Source organism: Myxocyprinus asiaticus, chromosome 15 (genome assembly GCF_019703515.2).
Source record: "Myxocyprinus asiaticus isolate MX2 ecotype Aquarium Trade chromosome 15, UBuf_Myxa_2, whole genome shotgun sequence".
NCBI classification, from domain to species: Eukaryota; Metazoa; Chordata; class Actinopteri; order Cypriniformes; family Catostomidae; genus Myxocyprinus; species Myxocyprinus asiaticus.
In genome coordinates this window covers 36,584,105-36,606,727 of record NC_059358.1, presented here as the reverse complement: position 1 = coordinate 36,606,727, position 22,623 = coordinate 36,584,105, and the positions used below count along the sequence as shown (strand labels likewise).

The 22,623-nt window shown below is 37.5% G+C and overlaps 1 protein-coding gene across 3 annotated transcripts in view; it reads right to left on the bottom strand.

The window, feature by feature from the left end:
• Positions 1-553: 553 nt before the first annotated feature.
• taf2 (TAF2 RNA polymerase II, TATA box binding protein (TBP)-associated factor) overlaps positions 554-22,623 on the bottom strand; it is a 36,996-nt gene continuing 14,926 nt past the window's right edge. The window contains exons 13-26 of one of the 3 annotated variants that reach the window (XM_051718152.1): positions 22,138-22,252; positions 20,971-21,080; positions 20,682-20,747; positions 19,921-20,173; positions 19,513-19,653; positions 19,038-19,148; positions 18,645-18,838; positions 14,270-14,409; positions 10,402-10,471; positions 10,091-10,200; positions 6,674-6,852; positions 1,381-1,539; positions 1,106-1,208; positions 554-866 (exon numbers count right to left, since the gene is read on the bottom strand). In XM_051718152.1, coding sequence (XP_051574112.1) covers positions 595-866; positions 1,106-1,208; positions 1,381-1,539; positions 6,674-6,852; positions 10,091-10,200; positions 10,402-10,471; positions 14,270-14,409; positions 18,645-18,838; positions 19,038-19,148; positions 19,513-19,653; positions 19,921-20,173; positions 20,682-20,747; positions 20,971-21,080; positions 22,138-22,252 — 2,023 coding nt within the window. In that variant the 3' untranslated portion in view covers positions 554-594. Of the gene's footprint in view, positions 867-1,105; positions 1,209-1,380; positions 1,540-6,643; positions 6,853-10,090; positions 10,201-10,401; positions 10,472-14,269; positions 14,410-18,644; positions 18,839-19,037; positions 19,149-19,512; positions 19,654-19,920; positions 20,174-20,681; positions 20,748-20,970; positions 21,081-22,137; positions 22,253-22,623 lie in introns of all 3 variants that reach the window. The other 2 variants (XM_051718150.1, XM_051718151.1) reach the window with 2 other exon arrangements.

Below are 22,623 nucleotides of genomic sequence, written 5' to 3'. Positions count from 1 at the left end.
ACAACAACAAAAAAAAAACATTATTGAAAAAGAAAACTTACTTTTGGGTTACTGAATCATAAAATCCCTACAATTGCAAAATATTAAAAGCATTGGCTTGTGTATAAAGGTGAAACTGGTAATAATGACTAATGCCTCAAAGTACAGTATTATTTCAAAGCAACAGTAGAGATCAGAGACAACTAGACAGCAAATAAATGTACTATATTCAATTGACTCTTCAATTTTCAGTGGCTAATGGAGCACCATTGGAAAGATTACTAGTAGTAACTGAAGCATAGAGCCCAAGGAGTGAAATGTTCCCTTATAAAAGTACTTGCAGAATTCGGACATTTATCTTGGGAGACAGTGGCGGGTCTTAACCCCAGTGGTCGTGGGTGGTGAGTGTGAATCTATGTGCGTGCTGTTCAAGAGGCCACAAACCAGGCAGCCTTACGTGTGGTCAGACGAAACACGCTTTTCCTTAAACACCACGTTAGGTTGTTACAGAGATGGGGGGAAATAGGGGGCTTCCAAAAGCTGCTTCACAGAAAAGATGAACAAAGTATTTAAAAAAAAAAAAACGAACCACGAACATGCTTAAAATGTGTATTTTCAGTCAGATAAAGATGGAGAACGAATGGAACGACCACTAGCAGGGCTGTTGCTGAAGGCACGAGAGTCTCTGTCTTTATCTTTGCTCTCATGCTTGTGTTTGTGTTTATGTTTGTGCTTGTGTTTCTTCTTCTTCTTCTTGTGTTCGTGGTGGTGATGATGATGGTGGTGGTGATCTCCATGTTTGGAGGACATGCTCTCCTTGCTCAATATGGGCATGGGTGTTCCTGGCATGGACAACATGGGCTGCTCCACTGAAGATGGTTCTTTACCTGCAAAGAGGTGAGAGACAAGTTGAAGTAGTGTAGAACATAAGACAACAAGGATTTACTCCATTCAAGGATGAGACTGATTTAACCAAAACTTGCAAACTTCATAACATTCTCCAACAGCTTTACCATGTCCTAATCCAATTTGTGTCATCACATTTTTCAAAGCAGACCAAAAAGTCAGTCTTCTGGCTATTCAAGTCCAAGACACTACTACTGAAGCAGGAGAGTTTGTTTCTTGCCTGGAGTTGAAGGTCTCTCCAGCATGTTCAGATGGTGGTAGATGAATGCCTGGCTGTCGTGAACTGTTTCCATATCGATATCTTCCTCCTCCTGTGTGGGGAACTGATAAATGAGGGGAAAACATTTGGACCATACATTTGTACATTCAATCATAGTAAATTGTTAACGCTAAAGTAAAAAAGTCATTTTTCTATGAACCTTCAAAAGAGTAGGTAACTAGTGCTTTTGGTTCAAATGACAGATCTAACTCAAAAAGCGAATGCTAATAACTCACCCTGCTCTTCACAGATACTTTAACACTGGGCTCCTCTTGCATCACCTGTCCCGGTTCAGGAGATGAACCTAACGGAGTCTCCGCCTTCCTCTTTAAACCCTGTGGGGCCATGGCAACGCCACTCATAGCTGGTTCCATGACAACATGCTCCTCCTCCAGCTGACGATAATCAATGACAAATTATATTAGGAATATATAGGAAAAATAAATAGGGAATATACACTTAGAAAATATTTACTGTAGGAATTATATCAGCAAAGATACTCCTCAAATCAATGAAAATGCATGGAGAAGTGTATCATTTCTGTGCCACTAGCAGCACCAAACGGAATTGCAAATGCAAATGGTTTTCCGGAATTTAAGTGGGATTTACCGTTTGTCCAATCAGTAGTGATCTTGCCGCTAATGGCACAGATATTCAACAGTGCCCCCTCAAAACTTTGTCACAAACAATATTGTTTTGTTGTTGACTTCCTGTCAACACTTGTCCTACTATGTTTCTGAGCTGCAGTCTTTTTTTAAACAGCTTTTTGTTTTAGTCGTAGTTTGTCTTTTGAAAATCAGACAGTCAAGATACAGACTACATTAGACATGACGGTATTCAGTAAAACGGCATATCACGCTAATGTGTGATATTGTTATCGTGGGCATTTTAAAATACTGTAAATAACTCTAGATAACATTTTAACCAAATTGTTTAGATTTTTCTGATTGGCCAGTTTTTTTTTTCCATCAATTAATTGACAACACTGCGTGTAAGTGGCACAAATGACACATGCGCACTCTGATGTAAACAAACAAGCGTGGACTAGAGCATGACTGAAGGAGGAACCCAGCCGACTCTTTAACCTCATTCTAATAGGGTTAAGTCGTAAGTGTGGAAATAATTTGGTTCCATAAAAAAAATTGTTGGTTGAATTTGGTTTCTCTTTGTGTAAAACATGTGGCAGATACGGTGGCCGTGAAGTGCACAACAAAACAACAGATCTAAAAACACAAATGGCAAATCCAAAGACAAAACCATTCAGAAACACAACAACAAATCATAACACACAACAGCAAATCCAAAACAAAGGGCAAATCAGAAAACACAACAGCGAATCCGGAAACAAAATAACAAGTTAGAAAACACAACAGCAAATCAGAAAACGCAACGGCAATTCAGAAAACACAACGGCAATTCAGTCGAAACGGAAAGGGTAGGTACCATAGCTTCTCACCTGATTGGCTGTGTGGAGAATACCTAGTGCTTTCCTGACTGGTTCTCTACCCACTTGCACGATAATTTCAAAATTAATTCCAAATGTGTAATTTCTGAAAATTCTGAGTGGTTTGTCCCTCAGTAAAACAGTGATGGGACACTTTATTACACAGAGAGCAAAAACAGCAAGTGGGAAAAGATAGTTTTAGGGACGATGTTCACCTGCAGTGTGTAAGGGACCATCTAAAAATTCCACAAACTGCGCTAAAACGCTGGTATCCAAGCATTCATTCAATTGACTTGCATATTCTAACATTAAACACTGTTATTAAAAAAAAAAAAAAGCATTTTCACATTCTAAAGGTTGAAGTAGACTGCTGGTATGATGGCTCACTTTTTTTTTTTAAATAAAAAAAAATTCTCCCCAATTTGGAATGCCCAATTCCCACTACTTAGTAGGTCCTCGTTATGGCACGGTTACTCACTTCAATCCAGGTGGAGGAGGACAAGTCTCAGTTGCCTCCGCTTCTGATTTGTGCACCTTATGTGGCTCATTGTGCATGACACAGTGGAGACTCACAGCATGTGGAGGCTCATGCTACTCTCCGCAATCCACGAGGAACTTCCCACGCACCCCACTGAGAGCGAGAACCACTAATCACGACCACGAGGAGGTTACCCCATGTGACTCTACCCTCCCTAGCAACCGGGCTGATTTGGTTGCTTAGGAGACCTGGCTGGAGTCACTAAGCACACCCTAGATTCGAACTCGAGACTCCAGGGGTGGTAGTCAGCGTCAATACTCGCTGAGCTACCCAGGCCCCCGATTCGATGGCTCACTTTCTACATCTGAAGCCAGCATGTTCAATTATGAGTACAGTGTTCAATTATTTTAGTAAAAACAAATGCAGACATTTTACCAAGATATTATTTTCATATTGAAAAAGATGTAGAAGGCTGCTATTAGACATGCTGACTTACTCTTTCCCAGGATGTGGAATTATACATATACAATATTCAATTATAAAAAAAATAAATAAAAAAAAACCACAAAACAAAACAAGGCAGTCATTCACACAACTGACAGCCTGCTACAACCTTGTACAACAGTGTTTTTCTAAGTTAGAACATGCAAGTTGAATGAACGTTTTAGCGCAGTTTGTAGACTTTAAGATGGTCCCTTATGCATTAGATGAACAATGAGACCATAGATGAACATCATACCTAAAACTAACTTTTCCCGCTCGCTGTTTTTACTCTGTGTTATAAAGTTTCCTGTTACTGTTTTCCCGAGAGAGAAAAAGCACTCCAAATGATTTAGTCTTTCAGTAAGTGACCTTTTGGAATAGATTTTGATATAATCAGTGAACCAATCCTGAAGAAAGAACTAGGTCTCATTCACACAGCCAATCAGGTGAGAAGCTATGGTACCTACTCTTTCCGTTTCGACTGCATTGCTGTTGTGTTGTCTAACTTTTGTTTCCGGATTCGCTGTTGTGTTTTCTGATTTGCTCTTGTTTTCGGATTTGCTGTTGTGTTTTATTATTTGTTGTTGTGTTTATCAATTGTTATTTTGTCTTTGGATTTGCCGTTGTGTTTTTAGATTTGTTTTGCACTTCATGGCCACCGTAGGCAGAAAAGAGGCAGTGAAACATGGGAACACTAACATGTTCGCTCATCTATGGGACAATCATTCCGTTCAATTCAGCAAGATAAAGGTAAGTTGTGCCAGTTCTGCTTGTTTTCCAAACTGTTGAAAACTGAGTGACATCACTCTAAGAGACTAGCTAAGTGACAACTAAGATGACAAAGAAAGTGACCTGTTGTTGCCATTTGCAGATAATGTGTAGCTTGCTTTCAAGTGGCCAAAGAGTTGTCCGCTAAACCTCCACTAGCTACACAGGAATGTTTGCGTCTTGACAACTTACAACTAAAATACAGTTGTAAACAGTTGTAAACTAAGTCCTGTAATTTATAATGGCAATGTGGCACAAAGATGATTTTAATGTTAAGCTCAAGTTGGAACGCAATGCAATTGTATGCTGCCATACAGTGTGAGTGGACTTGAAGTTATTATATTTGTAGCTAGCTTGCAATCCAGAAAAAAACATGCATACTATTGTTGTAGCCAATTAGTCGCTTTTTTTATGTTCAGGGTTCTTATCAAAGTTCTTTGTTATCTGTTAATTTAAAGGGCCGGTTTGGGTTTGAAAAAAGTAGTTAAACATGTTTATTAAGAGAACAACAATAAAGTTTAGGTAACACTTTCTATGAAGCCCATATTTATAATGCATTGTATAGTCATTATAATGCATTAGTAATATCTCATAATACACCTAATATGTTATAACTTCTCATAAATATTTGTAACCACAATTACAATACATTATAATACTATCCATACCTATCCATAGTTATACCTTAGAGTATAATGCATTATAACACCAGCAACATCCAATTTTACCTGCAGAAGTTACAATGTATTATATATAATTGTAATATATATAATAGGTATGCTTTAAGTAAAGTGACAGAAGCAATGTCTCCTTATAAACATCCATAAGATATTTTTAAGTGGTTATAAGACATTACAGCTCATGCTGGAAATGATATACATTACACATGCACAAAATCCCACAAAACACCCATTCAATGAAAATGTTGAGATATTACGAAAAACACTCAATTAAAATATATAAGAAAATGTAAATATGTTGATCACACATGTAGCCAATCTTCCAACTGATTCTATACTGGACTCAATAAACTTTCATGTTTGTGAATCTTATTTGGAGACTTAATTTATAAATAACTTTCATTGTATAAGTTTGACTTGTAATGCATTGTTAAAAAGTTTATGTAATACATGTTACAAGCTTATGTTATGTCTGTTTATAAGATAATGCTTTTGTAACTTTCCTTACAGCAGGCAAAGACCATTTCTAATATGATCATGTTATAAAGCCTTTTGACTGTTTACACTATGCTGCTTTTGCAGGACAGCACTTATACGATTAACTTTATTAACTTCCGCTGCGTTAAAATTGGATGTTGCTTGTGTTATAATGCTTTATAACTGTAGATATAATTATTTATGAGAAGTTCTAACTTATTATAAGGTGCATTATGAGACATTATGAATGCAGTATAATGCCTTTACAATGCATTATAAATATGAGCTTCATAGAAAGTATTACCAAAGTTTCTTTCAACCCGTTTTTGTAATGTAATTCAATACTGTGATTTGACTGTATACCGTGATAAAAGCATCAGCAGTTTTCGTGATGTGAAAATTTGATACCGTTACATGCCTAGGCTACATATAAAGTACTGTACTACTGTCCCTGTGATAACCTGAGCTCCTGAAATAACAGCATATGATGAATACACTGAAGTTTTCACTACACTGGATTCAGAATTCTTCAAGCTTTAGAGACTATTAATTTGTAATTAATTTTCCATGTTTAGCCAGTTTAGGACATTGCATTGTGTGTAGCGTGTTTTTAACTGAAAGTTGCATAACGCAAGTTACGCATATTATGAGTAACTAGCAAGTGTTCAAGTTCACCTGTTCATTCGCTTCATTGTCTGTGCAGATGTAAGTTGTAGTATTACATGTATGCTGTGGATATAGTGATTAAACAGGATGTGTCTGAGTGAGGTAATTAACCTTTTTTAAAGCAGTTCATTTTGACAGTGTTCACTGTGTTCAACTCGCGCAGCTCAAGCAGCAAAAATCCCCAAAATACTAAATCCATATCTAATATCTTCTTTTATAAACAGATGTTTCTTTAGATTTTTCTTCTTCTGTTTATATATCTATCACTGTTATATCTTACAGTAATATTTTTTTTCTTGTCATATTTTCGTCAACAGTATGCTTTAATAAAATAGTTTAATTATCATCCTGATGCAGCTTTTCGTCTCGTATTCATTATTGTTGACGGAATAAAAAAATACATAGTTAACAAACGTTTTCGTCAGTGATTTCGTTGACAAGATTTACACTGGCTCTGAGAAAGAGTTCATAATGCAATAGAGCGTTTGAAGTTTGAAGTTTACAGTGCTGGTGGAGGTCATGGTCGGGGTCACCTCTGAACCTCCAGGGCCCTGTTCAGATTTGATGGTGGGGTTGAGGACGGCCTTCTTCTCCTTCAGGTTCAGTACAAGACCCAGCTCTGGCAGTGGCAGACAGGACGGCCGGGTCAGTCCAAAAAGAGTGTAGTACAAATTCACTGCATCACATCGCAAACGCCAATCGTGAGAGGTACCTGAGACACAAACATATACAGAGAAAGTCAGACAGAGTAAAACATGTCAGATGTCATGATGTTTAGAGTTAAATCAAGTTCAACATGGACTCTTGGAAAACTTACAAGGATTTTGATTTCTGAAATGAATCTAAGATCTGCTATGACATGCATTCAGATTTTGCAAATGTTGGTGATCAATATTGATGCACAGAGTACAAAATTAGATTTGTAAAGACAAGCGCACATTACAAAACTACATAAGTACAAACGAAGAAATTGTGAGTCTTTAAATGTGTACTTCTCTCTTGTAGTGTGCTCATGGCTCAAAAGAATATTCCGGGTTCATTACAAGTTAAAGGAATGTTCCGGGTTCAGTTCAATGTTGATTACCACAAAATTAATGTCGACTTTTTTCTCATTTTCTTTAATAAAAGCAAAAATCGAGGTTACAGTGAGGCACTTACAATGGAAGTGAATGTGGGCCAATTTTGAGTGTTTAAACAGAAATGTGAAGCTTATAATTTTATAAAAGTACTTACATTAATTTTTCTGTTAAAACTTGTGTATTATTTAAGCTGTAAAGTTGTTTAAATCGTAATTTTTACTAGGGATGCACCGATCCAATACCTAGGTCGGTATCGGCTCAGATACTGAAGCTTTTAGATGGATCAGGTATCGGTCCGACGAGCCCGATCCAAATCCGATACTCTGTGTCAGTCACGTTCGTTACTGTCAAGCTCCAAAAATGACATAAAAGAACCATAAAAACACCATTAAAGCAGTTCATATGAATCGTGCATTTTATTCAAAGCCACTTGAAGATGTACGATAGCTCTGTGAATCACAAAAGGTTGTGTTTAGTAAGTAAATGTATAGTATGTGCAGCGCCAGCGCGTTAGTGAGTGGTGCTGCTCTGTTGACACAAACTCACGCACAGGCTGGTGATGCACTCGCAGCTATTTGTAGCCTTCACAGCAGTGCGCAATATTTGAGCGCTACTCAAGAACAGCATCTCAGATGTAGATGCTCAATAGTTCGGTTCACCTATAATATGCATTTAGAACGGCACCGGAGGGACATTTTACCAGAATTTGAATAAGAAGCGAATTAAGCTACTGTGAACTTGCCTACAAACAGACACATACAGGACTTCCTGGAGAGTTCAGAATGTCAAAATAAAAGCGTGAGGTTTAAAATGTGCACGATTTAAATATATTACTGTTGCATTTAAAATTAAAATTCAATAATAATAATATTCATAACAAATTATTATTATTATTATTATTATTATTGTCTTCATTAGTATTTGTTTACAATTTATAACAATATTTAAGTTGAATGGGTTCCAAAAAATAACTGTGTGAATGAAAAGTGGACTGATGTCTTACAACTAAATTGAACAAAAAAGAGATCTGAATCCTTTAAAGTCCAGATGCAAGTTGAAACATCTTTGAAAAAAAAAAAAAGGCACAAATAAAACACTGGTTTCTTTTCTACTGAAGATTTGAAGACTGAAATTACTGTTAATTTTGCTGCTACATAATCCATATTATTATTGTGTTTCTTCTGCAGAACACAAATGAAGATTTTTAGAAGAATATTTAAACTATGTTGGTTCTCGCAGTGCAAATGAATGGTGACCAGACCTTTGCAGCTCCAAAAATCACAAAGGCAGCTTAAAAGTAATCCATACAACTCCAGTGAAGTGATCCAGTCAGTTTTGAGTGACAACAAAGAAAAATCGAACTTTTTTTTCACTGTTCATCTTGCCATTGCTGTCTCTAGGCATGAACATGATTTCAAGCTTGATTACACTTCCTAGTGCTTGACACATTCACACAACACTAGGTGCTATAGGAAGTGTAATCAAGCTTGAAATCATGATCGCCAAGGAGGCTGCTGTCAAGATTTATAGTGAAAAATGAGTTTTATTTTGGTCTGTTCTCACCCAAAATCGATTGGATTATGGATTACTTTTATGTTGCCTTTGTGATATTTCGGTCTTCAGAGTTCTGGCCACTATTCACTTGCATTGTGAGGACCTACAGAGCTGAAGTATTCTTCTAAAAATCTTCATTTGTGTTCTGCTGACGAAAAAGTCATACAAATCTAGGATGGCATGAGGGTGAGTAAATGATGAGAGAATTTTCTTTTTTGGGTGAACTATCCCTTTAAAGTAAGTGCTTTACTAAAATTGTAATCTTCACATTTTTGCTTTTAAACCCTCCAAACAAATTGGCCTCATTGTAACCTAAACTTCTGCTTTTTTTAAAGAAAAGGAGGGACGGGTCAGAATAATTTGTTTTGTGGTCATCAATATTATGCCACAAATGCTGTCGATTGAGCTGAACTTGTATTGTATTGGTTCCAAATTTTTCCTTGAACTTGTACTCCTGTCCCAAGCAGCATCCTCAGACCACAAGAACGCAAGTGAGACATTTGGGACAGAGCTTGTAACTTCATGCAACTGTTAGTCCTGATTACAAAGTTTCTTTGAGATGCATTCATTTTATTGACCAACTACTGTTTTATTCCTGCATAACGACAAGAACCCTTTCTATACAGTAAACTGAAGAAGCAATTTAGTTATATGATTAAACACAACCTCCTAAACCAAATGTATGAGAACCGACTTTCATCACAGCTGGCAGTGGATCAGCACTTGTACTGCCAAGAATGGCTGCAAACCCTCAATGCACAGAAGTGAGTTGACACAATAAATCCTTCCACAATGAGGGCAGAACAAGACCTCCCTGATGGAAAAACCAAGAAACACTCACTGCAACAGCAGCCTCTTTGAAACACTGCCAGTGTTGGTAAAGAAACAGATTTACTTAATTTCCTAAGAAGAACTGCCAGTAATCAAAAGCAGGTTATAAAGAGCTGTGGGTTTAATCGTGAGTGAATGGTTGCCTTCTCTGTTTTTCAGCGCATATGGAGGCCTACTGGTAGAGAACCAGATTTTAAATGGGTCCTATGCACATAAAGAGTCGTGGGGTTCTGAGGATGAATATATGTAGGCATTCTGGGATGCTTTTTAAAATAAACCAGTTTGAGGCTTGCATAACAAATTAGTATGTTCAATGTGTATTGGCAAAAGGTTTACTAGATGTCAGAACATATTGACGAAATGTAGCCCGCAAACATAAAGGGCGTTCAAGATTTTGGCCCAGTCAACATTGGTGAAACCATGGATTAAATCCAGATGTGCTCTATAATTTCTTGTGAGGACAAGAAATCAATGTGTGTGTTCTACCTGAGTTCATCAACTTCCACAGCTGGTCCACTAAAGCTTCATTACACAATGGCGAATCTGCTGCTTTGGTGAAAGGTGGATTCTTGGCCATCATGCTTAGAATCTTGTGCCTATAGAGGGCAGAAAACAGAATACACACCAGGTAAAGAGTACTTTATATATCAGAAGGATTTATTCTACAATCCTCCAACAAATAAAACTAACTTATCACTACTACTAAGACTAAAAAATATTTCTCGGTTAAAAAGACTGAATATACATTTAATAAACACTAAAAGACTTGACAGTATTTGATACCACTGATCACTGACCTTATGTAATGGACTGGGTCATTCTGCACCAGCTCCAGAAGCCACTGCAGTTCGCCGTAACTCCTATCAACTGTCAATAAACAGAACATATAATACACAGATTTTACAAGATGGCTGCGAACCACAAAGCTCTCCATCACTGGCCACCAAATCAAGATTTGGCAGGCTGGCAGAGCTAAATTAATGAGCTTTATGTTCATTGCATGCTCCACATTAATACATCCAGAATCAACTCTGACAGCAAAATCTTTTGGTGGTGTAGTCAAATATGGGATGGTAAAGATCTGGGCTGGTAACCAAGAGGCAGTGGTTTCAAAATGTTTAACTTGGGATGTCCCGATGCTTTCAATTATGGTTACATTTAAATCTAAATCTGATGAATAAAACCAATGTTTTTAAAACGGCACAGTTTAATCAAAAGGACTGTACTCCCTTTCTCTGTTGCAGTCGGTTTGATTGACTCCGATGCATGCTCGCTTGCTCAGTGAAGTTTAACAGAGACTCGATTGTGGTAAAGACAAACAATATACAAAATAAGCGCCTAATTTTGAAAACATTTATACTTTTAAAATATTATGGCCATTGATTTAACTCATTAATTCATTGCGATTATATAAATAATAATGCGTTTAAAAAATTCCACAATTAATCATGTCCCTGGACTGTAATAAGGAATATTCCTACCATCGGAGCAATTCAAGCTTGAAGTACCACCTGTTTTCAGAAGGGGGCATTCAGCAAAACCAGACCACACTAAGGCTTGCTTAAAGGGTTAGTTCACCCAAAAATGACTCACCCCCATGCCATCCCAGGTGTGTATGACTTTCTTTCTTCAGCAGAACACATTTGAAGAAAAATTTCTTAGCTCAGTAGGTCCTTAAAATGCAAGTGAATGGTGATTTCTCTTTTGAAGCTGCAAAAATCACAGACAGTCAGCATAAACATCATCCATACGACTCCAGCGTATTAATGCCTTCTAAAGCAATACGATTGCTTTTGGTGTAAAAAAAAAAAATACAAATCAATATTTAAGTACTTTTAACTCTAAATTATCGCTTCCGGTCAGCAGCAGTATGCAAATATGACGTAATTGCGTTGGTTCACATGAGAACTGACACATGTGCGACTCACCCGGAAGTGCAGAGCTGTTTACAAGGGAGTAGGAGGAAAGCTGTACAGAATTTTTGTTGGTTTTGGTTTAGGATCTGTATTTGTTTCTGTATGTTTTTCACAATGGTGCATTCGTGTGTTTATCCTGGATGTCTCAACCAAGAGAAAAACGCAAGATTATGTCCGTAACATGCCAACGCAAATACGTCACACAAGAGACCGCGTGAACTCAGCGTTCTCGTGAATGCACATACTGCTGCTGACAGGAAGCGATGGTTTATAGTTAAAAAGTACTTAAATATAGATTTTTTTATTTTTTTTTTTTCACACTAAAAGTGATCATATCACTTCAGAAGACATTAATTTAACCACTGGAGTCGAATGGGTGACATTTATGCTGACTGTCTGTGATTTTTGGAGCTTCAAATGTCTGATCCCCATCCACTTGCATTTTAAGGACCTACTAAGCTAAGATATTTTTCTTCAAATGTGTTCTGCTGAAGAACGAAAATCATAGACTTCTGGGATGGCATGAGGGTGCATAAATGAGAATTTTCATTTTTGGGTGAACTATCCCTTTAACACTAGCGATAGCAAAACATGAGGATGGACGCATTTCTTATGTTCAAACACATCTGGACAGAGCGCAATTCCAAATGCAGGAATCTCGAGACGTGTTTTTCTAAGACCCCTTTTACACCTGGTATTAAAATGCATTTTTGGTCATCCACTCACAGCACGAACATCTGCAGCTCAGGTTAATACAGGTAATCCACTAAAATAATGGACAATTCTGCTCGAAATGTTGCTTTTTTGCTTAGATAAAATTTCAGCTGCATCTGGGAGAAATAGTATGCCATTTTTTTGTGCTTTCTTTGTCTTTTCTGACTTTGATGCCATGCAGTAACACAACGACATAGTGATTGATGTATGTCGCCATGATGTAAACAGAGTCCCTCCCCTCAAATTCAAATCCAAGTGGTCACAGGAGACGCATTTAAATGACCAGGTGTAAACAGTGATGTGTCTCACCTGACCACATGTGATTGGATCACTGAGACGCATCTTAATACCAGGTATAAATGGGGTTTAAGTGTCAAACTATGTTTAACTTGACACAGTGACCTAAAAACACTGTTTATGATGTTCGTCTGCCGCATGTGTACACTGACGCATCCTTAGACGAGCCCTTATAATATCTCAGAGAGATGACAAATTAAATTGCATAATGGATTGCTTTGGACTATAGGCCAATGACAGGCTTATGTTCAATAATATGGAAATAAACAACATATTCCTTCTAAAGCCACTTTTTGTATTGTCTTATCAATGCTTTACTTGTCTGCCCTAGAATGTAATGCATTTTAATAATATTAATTATTATTTTTATATTATAATTATTTAAATATAACTATTTATAGTAATTTAATCATTATATTTAATTATTTTATCTGGGGGCCTTCCTTGAAAAATATTGATTATATGTGATTAATTGGGTTCATTAATTCAATTAATTAATCTGCATATCATGTTATTAATTCAATAAAAATAAATAAAAAAATTATTGACAGCCCTATAAAAAAAACAGCATAAGCACTCTGTCAACCTGACGCGGCTACTGACCCACATTAAACTGTATGCTTCTGATCTCTGAAGTGTTCAACATCATGCTCCTGTGCACTTGGATCATGTTTTTTCCGCTTCAACTTGTCACTGCTATTTTCTAAACTTTTTTTTTCATGCAAACGCATTTTTCACTATTGTAAAGGGACGCCACTAACAAGTTTCTCTGTGCACACAGCACATATTCGACTAATTGATAATTAATTTGTTGTCAATTATTTTTCATGATAGACTAGCATTTTTGCAGCACTAAAAACATTACTGATAATGTCAATTAATTAATGAATAATCAGTAAGGATGTGAAGCAGCACTGGTGTGAAATGTGCACTTTAGTGATTAAAGAATTTAAAGAAGCATGAAATGGTGACATAGTAACAAATAATTAGCAAATAGAATTTTTGAAAGACTGGCATCTTAAATTGCTCATCGTAAGATTCATAAATCGTGGAAAACACATACCTCCGAATAATGTATTGACACAGGCGCACGACTAAATAAATATCTATTTAATAAGCTCACCAAGCAACAAAAACGTGACTTTTCAAACTACATGCTCTTTATCAGACATTCATGAACTTTCAACTTTCCATGTCCAGAGGCAAATATTTTTCTCTGATCATCCAAAATAGATCAAAAACAGCCACATTTCAGAGAATGGCAAAAAGGAGAGGAATTTTAGGAATAAAATTATTTCCAGTGTCTTGCCAACCAATATATCTAACACTGATTTTGACTGGAAAGCTGTAGAGCAGACCTGTCTACTTCTGCTTACACAACGATCACTGTTGGCTTTTCAGCAGTATTTTCCACATAAAAATGTAACTGGCAATTTGTCACTAACCATATAAAGCGAGAGATATAAACAAGCTCTAAAGGTTTCATATAGAAACTTTAATAGTTCCTTGTATTTGACATTAAGGCCTAAGCTAATGCTCTGTCTAGAATATGTACTGATGTACTGATAAAAATCAAAGTGGGTTCTTGTGTAGCCCTGCAGATAAATTAGACCTGTTTTGCAGAATCAAGAATTATGTTATAAGGCCCATAAGGGAGAATTGTTCAAGGAGGAGGAAAAAAGAGAAAAAAGTATGAGAGACAGAATTAGAAAGCTAGGTAGAAGGACAGAGTGTGTACCTCTGGTATAGTCTACTACAGCCTCCAGTGCTGCAATCCTCACATCCACAAAGTGGCCGTATTGAGCATACAATTTGAACAGACTGGGATCACTGGGAATGTGGCCGTTTCTCTGTAGCATGCGGATGGCCCGCAAGCAACTGCAATACAGGGTGATGACAAGTATTATGGCTGAAGGCCAACAGAAGTGAATATATTATTATCATTCAGCATAAATTGTGGCTGTATTGTGTGCAATATTTAGCTTATATTGTTTACCATTGACTTAAATTATACATAATGCAGTTATGTTGATATATACTCACCAACCACTTTATTAGGAACACCTGTACACCTACTTATTCATGCGATTATCTAACCAGCCAATCACGTGGCAGCAGTGCAATGCATTAAATCTTGCAGATACAGGTCAGGAGCTTCAGTTAATGTTCACATCAATCATCAGAATGGGGGAAAAAAAATTTATCTCAGTGATTTCGACCGTGGCATGATTGTTGTTGCCAGACGGGCTGATTTGAGTATTTCTGTAACTGCTGATCTCCTGTGATTTTCACATGCAACAGTCTCTACAGTTTACTCAGAATGGTGCCAAAAACAACAAACATCTGCTGTAAGCAGAATAGCATCTCAGAATGCACAACATGTCGAGCCTTGAGGCGTATGGGCTACAACAGCATAAGACCATGTTGGACGGGCACTTTATTATGACCATAATGTTCCTATTAAAGGGCTCGGTTAGTATATATTGTTTGATGTATACTGGAATGAATATTGCAGAGCTGTAATATTGACAAATTAGGTGATTAAGATATATTGAAGATTAAATATAAAACAGTTTGAACAAAATAAAAGATTTGATTTGTTAAAAATTTTTGGTCACTGCATTATTACCATATCATCACTGTCTGATGAAAAGCATCTCCAAAAAATTTATTTTTCAAGAGCATGGAAAAACTCTCTCTCTAAAACAATCTTACAAAATGTATCAAAAATAACATAATTAGTCACCTTTAGCACCACAAATAGAATTCTATCGTTACACATCTTTGGCTGCTGAATTGCAACCCCTTGTTCCAGCGTCTCGCCTTTTCATTATTATAGGCTGTAATAACGTAGTCTGTAGAATAAGTACAAAATATTGCATAATCATTTTGAAGACCCTGTGTTCTGTTACATTCAGCTGCACTCCAGTTGTTTGAAAGAAAAAGTTTATCTTGTGTGTGTGCACGCTTCTCCAGAGTGTAGAGCGCTGTCTCTGCCCCGGACAGAAAGTCATGCTGGGCTCTTTTGGAGCTGCTTTGTTGCTATGATGATTTATGCTTCCTCCCATTTAACTCTGAATTTCATGAACTCTGAATTACTGGGAAAATTGCAATCCACTTTATTTCGGACTTACAACTTAGAAACTAATGCAGAAATCTTCAGCTCTGATTTCGCCGAGATGCAGGTATATGATGTCACGCAAGCATGTCAGCACAGAGGGAGATTTACAGTCAATGATGAACCTTTACTTTTGTTAAATAATATACATTGAGTCAAAGTTTCTACATTACATGATAGTAAAACTTGTTCAGAAAATGTTTGCAGAGACAGGTGTTCAAAACAGGGCAAATTAAACTTTCTTTTGATTGTCATAAACCTGTAGAACAAACGATAGCATTGCAGCTTTGTTTATCAGTTCGGTTGCTGTGAGACGTTGACAATCAAGGTTCCGCTTAAAATGACAAATAAAAATATGGCCCCTCTTTGACACGTTTGTGTTTAGTTGTTAGGTAGTTGTCACTAAATTTCGAATTTAGTGAAATGTCAAGTCACACATTTGTTTTTCATTTTCATTATTAATCATTTTCATGATCGATTATTGCTGTCACTTGAACGTACTCGGGACTTGAGTACTCATGCCCATCCCCATTTCTTATCACGGGTTCCAATGGCACATGTTCAGTTACAGACTCGAGACTAACTGTTCGTGTTCCCAGAACTCGGTAGGTTATTATCGATTGCTAGAGAATTTATTTTTGGATATACACTGGCAGCCAAAAGTTTGGAATAATGTACAGATTTTGTCACTATTTGAAAAAAAAAAATTCATTTATGATCAAATCTAGACAGGCCCCATTTCCAGCAGCCATCACTCCAACACCTTATCCTTGAGTAATCATGTTAAATTGCTAATTTGGTACTAGAAAATCACTTGTCATTATATCAAACACAGTTGAAAGCTATTTGGTAAAATCAAAAAGAAAAGGTTAGAGTGGGCAAAGAAACACAGACATTGGACAACAGATAACTGGAAAAGAGTGTTATAGATCTTAACCCCATTGAACTTTTGTGGGATCAGCTAGACTGTAAGGTGCATGAGAAGTGCCTGACAAGACAGTCACATCTATGGCAAGTGCTACAGGAAGCGTGGGGTGAAATGTCACCTGAGTATCTGGACAAACTGACCGCTAGAATGCCAAGGATCTGCAAAGCTGTCATTGCTGCATGTGGTGGATTTTTTGATGAGAACTCTTTGAAGTAGTTTAAGAAGTTCTGAAATTTTTTTTTTCAAATTGTAATAGTAATTTTTCATGTTATTAATGTCCAGACTATACATTGTGATCAGTTGAATGCCACTTTGGTGAATAAAAGTACCAATTTCTTTCCATAAGAGCAAAATCTGTACATTATTCCAAACTTTTGGCTGCCAGTGTAATCTGAACTTTCGCTTACTATTTTAGATCGAAATCAGTTTTATGTCTAGGGTTTCTAGTCCGGTTGCTGAATGGACAGTTCGGTTTCCAGACGAGTTTTCCGGGTCCAACGCATAAATTGCCTGTCAGAATTAACTTTCACTCACGGTTTCGTGAAGATGGTAATATGGCAACCGTATATGGCTGGTATAGTCTACTTTTTAAAGCCATCTGACATTGTGCATGCATGAATGGCTTTGGTTGTCAGGGAAACCACAGAGTCAGCACGATGTAGGCAATCATTTCACTACACTTCAGCCAGTCAGCTGAGGTAAATTAGCTGGATGTGCTTCAAAACATAAGGGCACTTGATGGACACTTCTCAAGGCCAATTGAGATACTTGTTAAACAGATGATTAAACATCTTTTCATTGATCATTTCAATGCACAATTCAAACAGTAGGAAGAGGTCATTCGCCGCATTCCATCTATGGTAAAAAGTCAAAACTGCCAAAAGTGGAGATACTTGTTTTTCATCGGACAGCGATGATATTTTAATCTGTGTTATTTCATAGATTTGATGCCTTTACAATTATTCTAAAATCTGGAAAAAAGTTATCATAAAGTATGGTTAGGTGTCTACTTCAAGCTTCAGACTAGTAGTCAAAAGTAGAATTAGGAAGACACACCCACACAGACAACACAAACACACGCATGCAGGGAGAGTTTCATGGGATGATGTAAAATAAACTAGAGGTCGTTTGCTGACTAATCTGCTCTGCTTACTGGAAAGTTTTGCAATCAAAACACATTTCCAAGACACAATCCCAGCTGACTACAAAATACAGGAACTATTGCAGAAAATGAATATTTTCCATGATCATGACTGATGGATCAAGTACTCAACAGTCAACGAGCAACTACGTCTAAAATTTGGCTACTCTTAAATGGTGGTTGACAGTTGTAAGTCAGTAATTGTCCCATTTGTATCAAAGACAGTGCTTAAAGGTTTAAATAGCTGATTTCACAGTATTTGGAGAGTTCTGTAACAAGAACCGGCAACATAGTCTACTACATCCGTGTTAATGATTAATCTGTAGCAATCCATTCAAACTGTGAAAAACCTTCCTAAAATAAATGATACTGTAAGATATACAGTACCTCCATACTTACCACTGAACTAATTAGCTCTCTGCTCTGAAATTTGCTATATATGGCAAATAAAACTAGCAAACTTTGCATGAGAATGAAATTACTGCTACAGGGAGAATTATTATGTAAAACAAGTATAGGAGATGTAAACTTTACTGTGCATGTTTAGAAAGTAAGCATGTTTTCATTTCATACATGAGACTAGTGATAGACCATATATCAGCCAGGCCGTTATATAGTTTTTTTAATTACAGTATTGGCTGATAACCATGCACACTTGGACAATTAACATAATAGCTTCCCTTTGGTGGTTTCAAATCATATGAAGCCTTGTCAATCGTTAACCATTTTCTGTTTTCATTTTATTAAGTGAATCTGGAGTATATATTTGGTTAGAGAAATTGGTTTTATATTTAAGCAGTTTTGGGCATCTCATTTGCCATGATTAAAATGTGTTGTATTGTATTACTATAATTGACATACAAAACATTTACTAAGGTGAAATATTTTGGATGCTGCAGTCTCATGCATGTGAAGAGAATCCACACCTGACAGTAATGGTGTTACGGTAGCTTGGCAGCAGTTTTTCCATGTTAAGGAAGCGAGTAATTTCCTCCAAGATCAGACGGACATCTGCGTTCAAGTTGTCAACCGTGCGAACCTCGTTGTTAATGCTGATTGCAGGTGTCAGCGAGTTTGTCAAGGCATCAATCAGCTCAGCACGATAATAATTATCAGAAAACTGTGGAGGGGGGGGGACATGATAACAACTGTAATGTATTAAATGGAATTAAATTCATTTGTAATGTAAATTGACACAGCATTATAAAGGAAAATGATTGAAATCTTTATAATCACAGACTGACTGGAACAGTTGATTGCATTTAACCTTGCACACATTTGTAATCTATCCTATATACCGCCTTTCTTTGTTTTATTACCTTATTCTTCCGGTTGTCGTTGTATTTGATGAGGTCTAGAATAAAGTTCAGGACCTCTTTGGGACAAAGGTTCTGGACATCTCTAAGCAAAGCCATGGCCACAGGCATAGTCTACAAGAAAGAAATAGCAAAAATTACACAGATTAGATGTAAAATTGTAAGCTGCCGGGGCTTCAGTCACAATCCTACCCTTTACACATTGTGCTAATCAGTCACAATGAGATATAGCTATAATAGAAAGGACGCTTTTTTTTTTTTTTCACATACTGAGCAGCCCGTCCACAGAGAAATCTCATTGTCCGAAATCCCGCTCCCCTTAATATCAGATGTTTGATTGGCAGTGATTCATGCCAGCAGCTTTGCATTCAGTATGGACAATTTGCTTGTTGCTGGAATTTGCCACATCACCCTTGGTTAGGACACAGTGTTTAAATCACCTATGAGACTTGTAGTTGAGACTGAGGTTGGGTGGTACCTTTTGCAGGAAGTAGCTCTGAAAGTTAATGAAGTTGTTGGTCTTGACGATATTCGGGCAGCTCTTGCAGCAGAACATGCGTGTAAAGAGAGACTTCATGGCTGGGGGGCCAGTCCAAGTGCTCATCATAGAATTAGCAATCTAAAACACAAAAATATCAACACAAGTTTAGCTCAACTGATAATACCTTCTCAAACATTAGTATGGAAATTCGATAGAAAATCAATTGATAGTAAATGCACCTACAAACAATGAGCAAACAATGTGGTGCAGATGGACTACTTTCCAATGCTTCCACTGTGTATAAATCCATGAATCCTTAATCCTTCTACTAAGCTTGTTAGCTTTACTAATGTTATATAAATTCAAAGCTCTGCTCTTCCTCATTATACATGCACAGTGTTTTACCTTAGACAGACAGAAGCAGGCCTGCATGCGGACTTTATAAAAGCACTGGTCCTGCTCTAGAATATCCGTGAGAGCGAGTCGTGAGGCCGGTGTGGGGAATTTCTCCAGTGCGTGGATAGCCTCCTCCTGGGCCACCACATCCCTCTCATACCGCAGTTGATACTGCCACATGAAATCCGCCTGCTCGAACTCAACCTTCCGCATAATGGACATGTCCGGGTCGATTCGGATCCACAGCAGAGGAGAGTCAGCACTGTGACATTACAACAGCACGAGATGGGAGATAATCTCATTGTTGGTATACTGCTTAACTTGATCACAAAATTCCTTGACTAAGACTAAAGAGACACTACTAAAGGCCATTACTAGAGCCTGATGCACCAATTCTGACTATGATTATTATTTGAGAAAGGGACACTAATCTGGAATCAATAAACAAGGCTTGATGTGTAGAATAGGACAGACAGACAGGCAGAAAGATAGACAAACAGATATAGACAGAGAGATGGACAGACAGGATAGACATGTGGACAGACAGATAAATGTAGACAGACAGACAGACAGGGGTAGACAAACAGACAGATGTAGATAGGCAGACAGACACAGTAAGATACAGACAGACAGATGTAAACAGACAAAGAAAGATAGAGGTAGACAGAAAGAGGTACACAGACAGATAGATAGAAAGAAGTGGATGGACAGACAGACAGATAGAAAGAAGTGGACAGACAGACAGATAGTTATGGATGAGTAGAGCTTACTCCATGGCTGATAAGTCCATATCAACTTCCTCTCCATTCATCAGAGGGATTTTTTTCTTCTTGTTTCTGACAGAGAGAGAGAGAGAGAGAGAATAATATAAGAGGTGCAAAACTCAAAGCTCTATATAAAGATAATTACCTAAATATTATTCACTACAGAAACACATTACCCACAGAAACAAATCAAGCCAAGTGCTGGACAAGAATTTTAAATACAACACTATTAACAGTGTACTCTAGTTTAGACTCATGCATCATCTGTGTTCTGGAAGAAAGCGAGTCCTAATACCTTCTGCTTTTAGAGTGGCAGGGAATGTCATGTTTAAGACTGTTCTCCTCTATCTGCAGGGTGTGATTAAAAGACCCATCAAGCTCCTGTACTGTCACCTTAATGGGGCCCTGTTGAAAACATGTAAGGTCACAATCAGTCAATCATTACCGCTTGGGACACTCATGGCACTTTTCCACTGCACGTTACGGTTCGACTCGACTCTGCTCGCTTTAATTTTCTGAGCTTGCTTTTCCAATGCAGTTTAGTGCCGCCTCAACATGGGTGGGATTATAGGCTGATCGTCATAGTTGTGCCGCCTCTACTGCCATGACATCATCTTAAATGCGACACAAACATTACTAACCATAAACAATAACGCAACCGCTAGCTGTTAGCTACTAGCTCATTGTGCTGCATAAAGCAGTTGTTGCATGGTGATTTTACACAAGTGTAACAGTTAAATTAGCCATGTTGTTTTAGAAGCAAGCTTTCCAGTAGCTGGTCAACTAAATAAAGTGAAGCTTTCAAGCAGAATATAGAGTTAACGTAACAAAACGTACCATCCTCCATAGTGGACTCCAACAACGCAGAGTCCAGGGCACTCTCTCTCCCATTGCTCGCCGGTCTATTGCCATATATAGCGTCCATTTGGTTGAACCACTTCCGCTTTCTTCTGTCTGAACCACTCCGGCTGTTGTGATCCTTGATGGTTCGTCGCTAACAAGAGGAACGTCTGCACCTCGTTATTGACCACGGCGTGATTTTGCACAAAGCCATTTTTTTTTACAATTCGAAAGTCGTGTGAACAAATGATCCTGCTATCGCTGTTGCTAACTTTAAAACTAGCGGGCTGATGTCCCGTGTCGCAAATCCAGTGACGCTGGTAGTGACGATTCTCTCTGACCAATCAGTGATCTGCAGGGTTTTGACATCACATTTAGTATCGGCTCGGCTGGTACCTCGACCAAGGTGGTACTAAAACAAGTACCAGGTACCAGGTACCATCCACAGTGGAAAACCCACTAAAAGCAAGCAGAGTCGAGTTGAGCTGTACCGTGCAGTGGAAAAGCCCCAATAGTAGGCCAGTTTATCATCTTCACCACACTTACTGAAAGTCTTTCCTTTACCCATCTATCCATTCACTCACTCACTCACTCTTTTTCCTGATTCTCTCTCATCACTCACCACGTATTTCTGAGTTCCAGATGATGTGTAGTCCTGACGGATCTCTAGTTCCAGGACATTTCTTTTCCTGTTGAAGGCAAAACTGCCAAAAAATTTTACCACCCCACTCTGATCTCTAAGGTTGACAAGTCAAAGGGAATAAAAACGATGGTTGAAGTGTGCAAGTTAAGCAAACTTTAAATGTTAACTTTTCTCATGTTTAGAAGAATACTGCTTAAACAACAGTATGTGTCTGCCTTTAAATTAAGTGTAATACTTCTGTACTGCAAATGTATTTAGTTGTTTTTAAATATGTACACAACCAGTCAAACTATTCCACACATCTGACTAAAAGTACGATTACGCTTAAATGCTAATTGAAATTAGTTTTGGAAACAAATATTAATTGTTCCTATGTATGAATTTCTTTAAAAAAAACATTTTATTTTATTCATTTTTTATGGATGAGTGTGCAGAACTGTCATTTAGGCAAAGGGTTGCTACTCT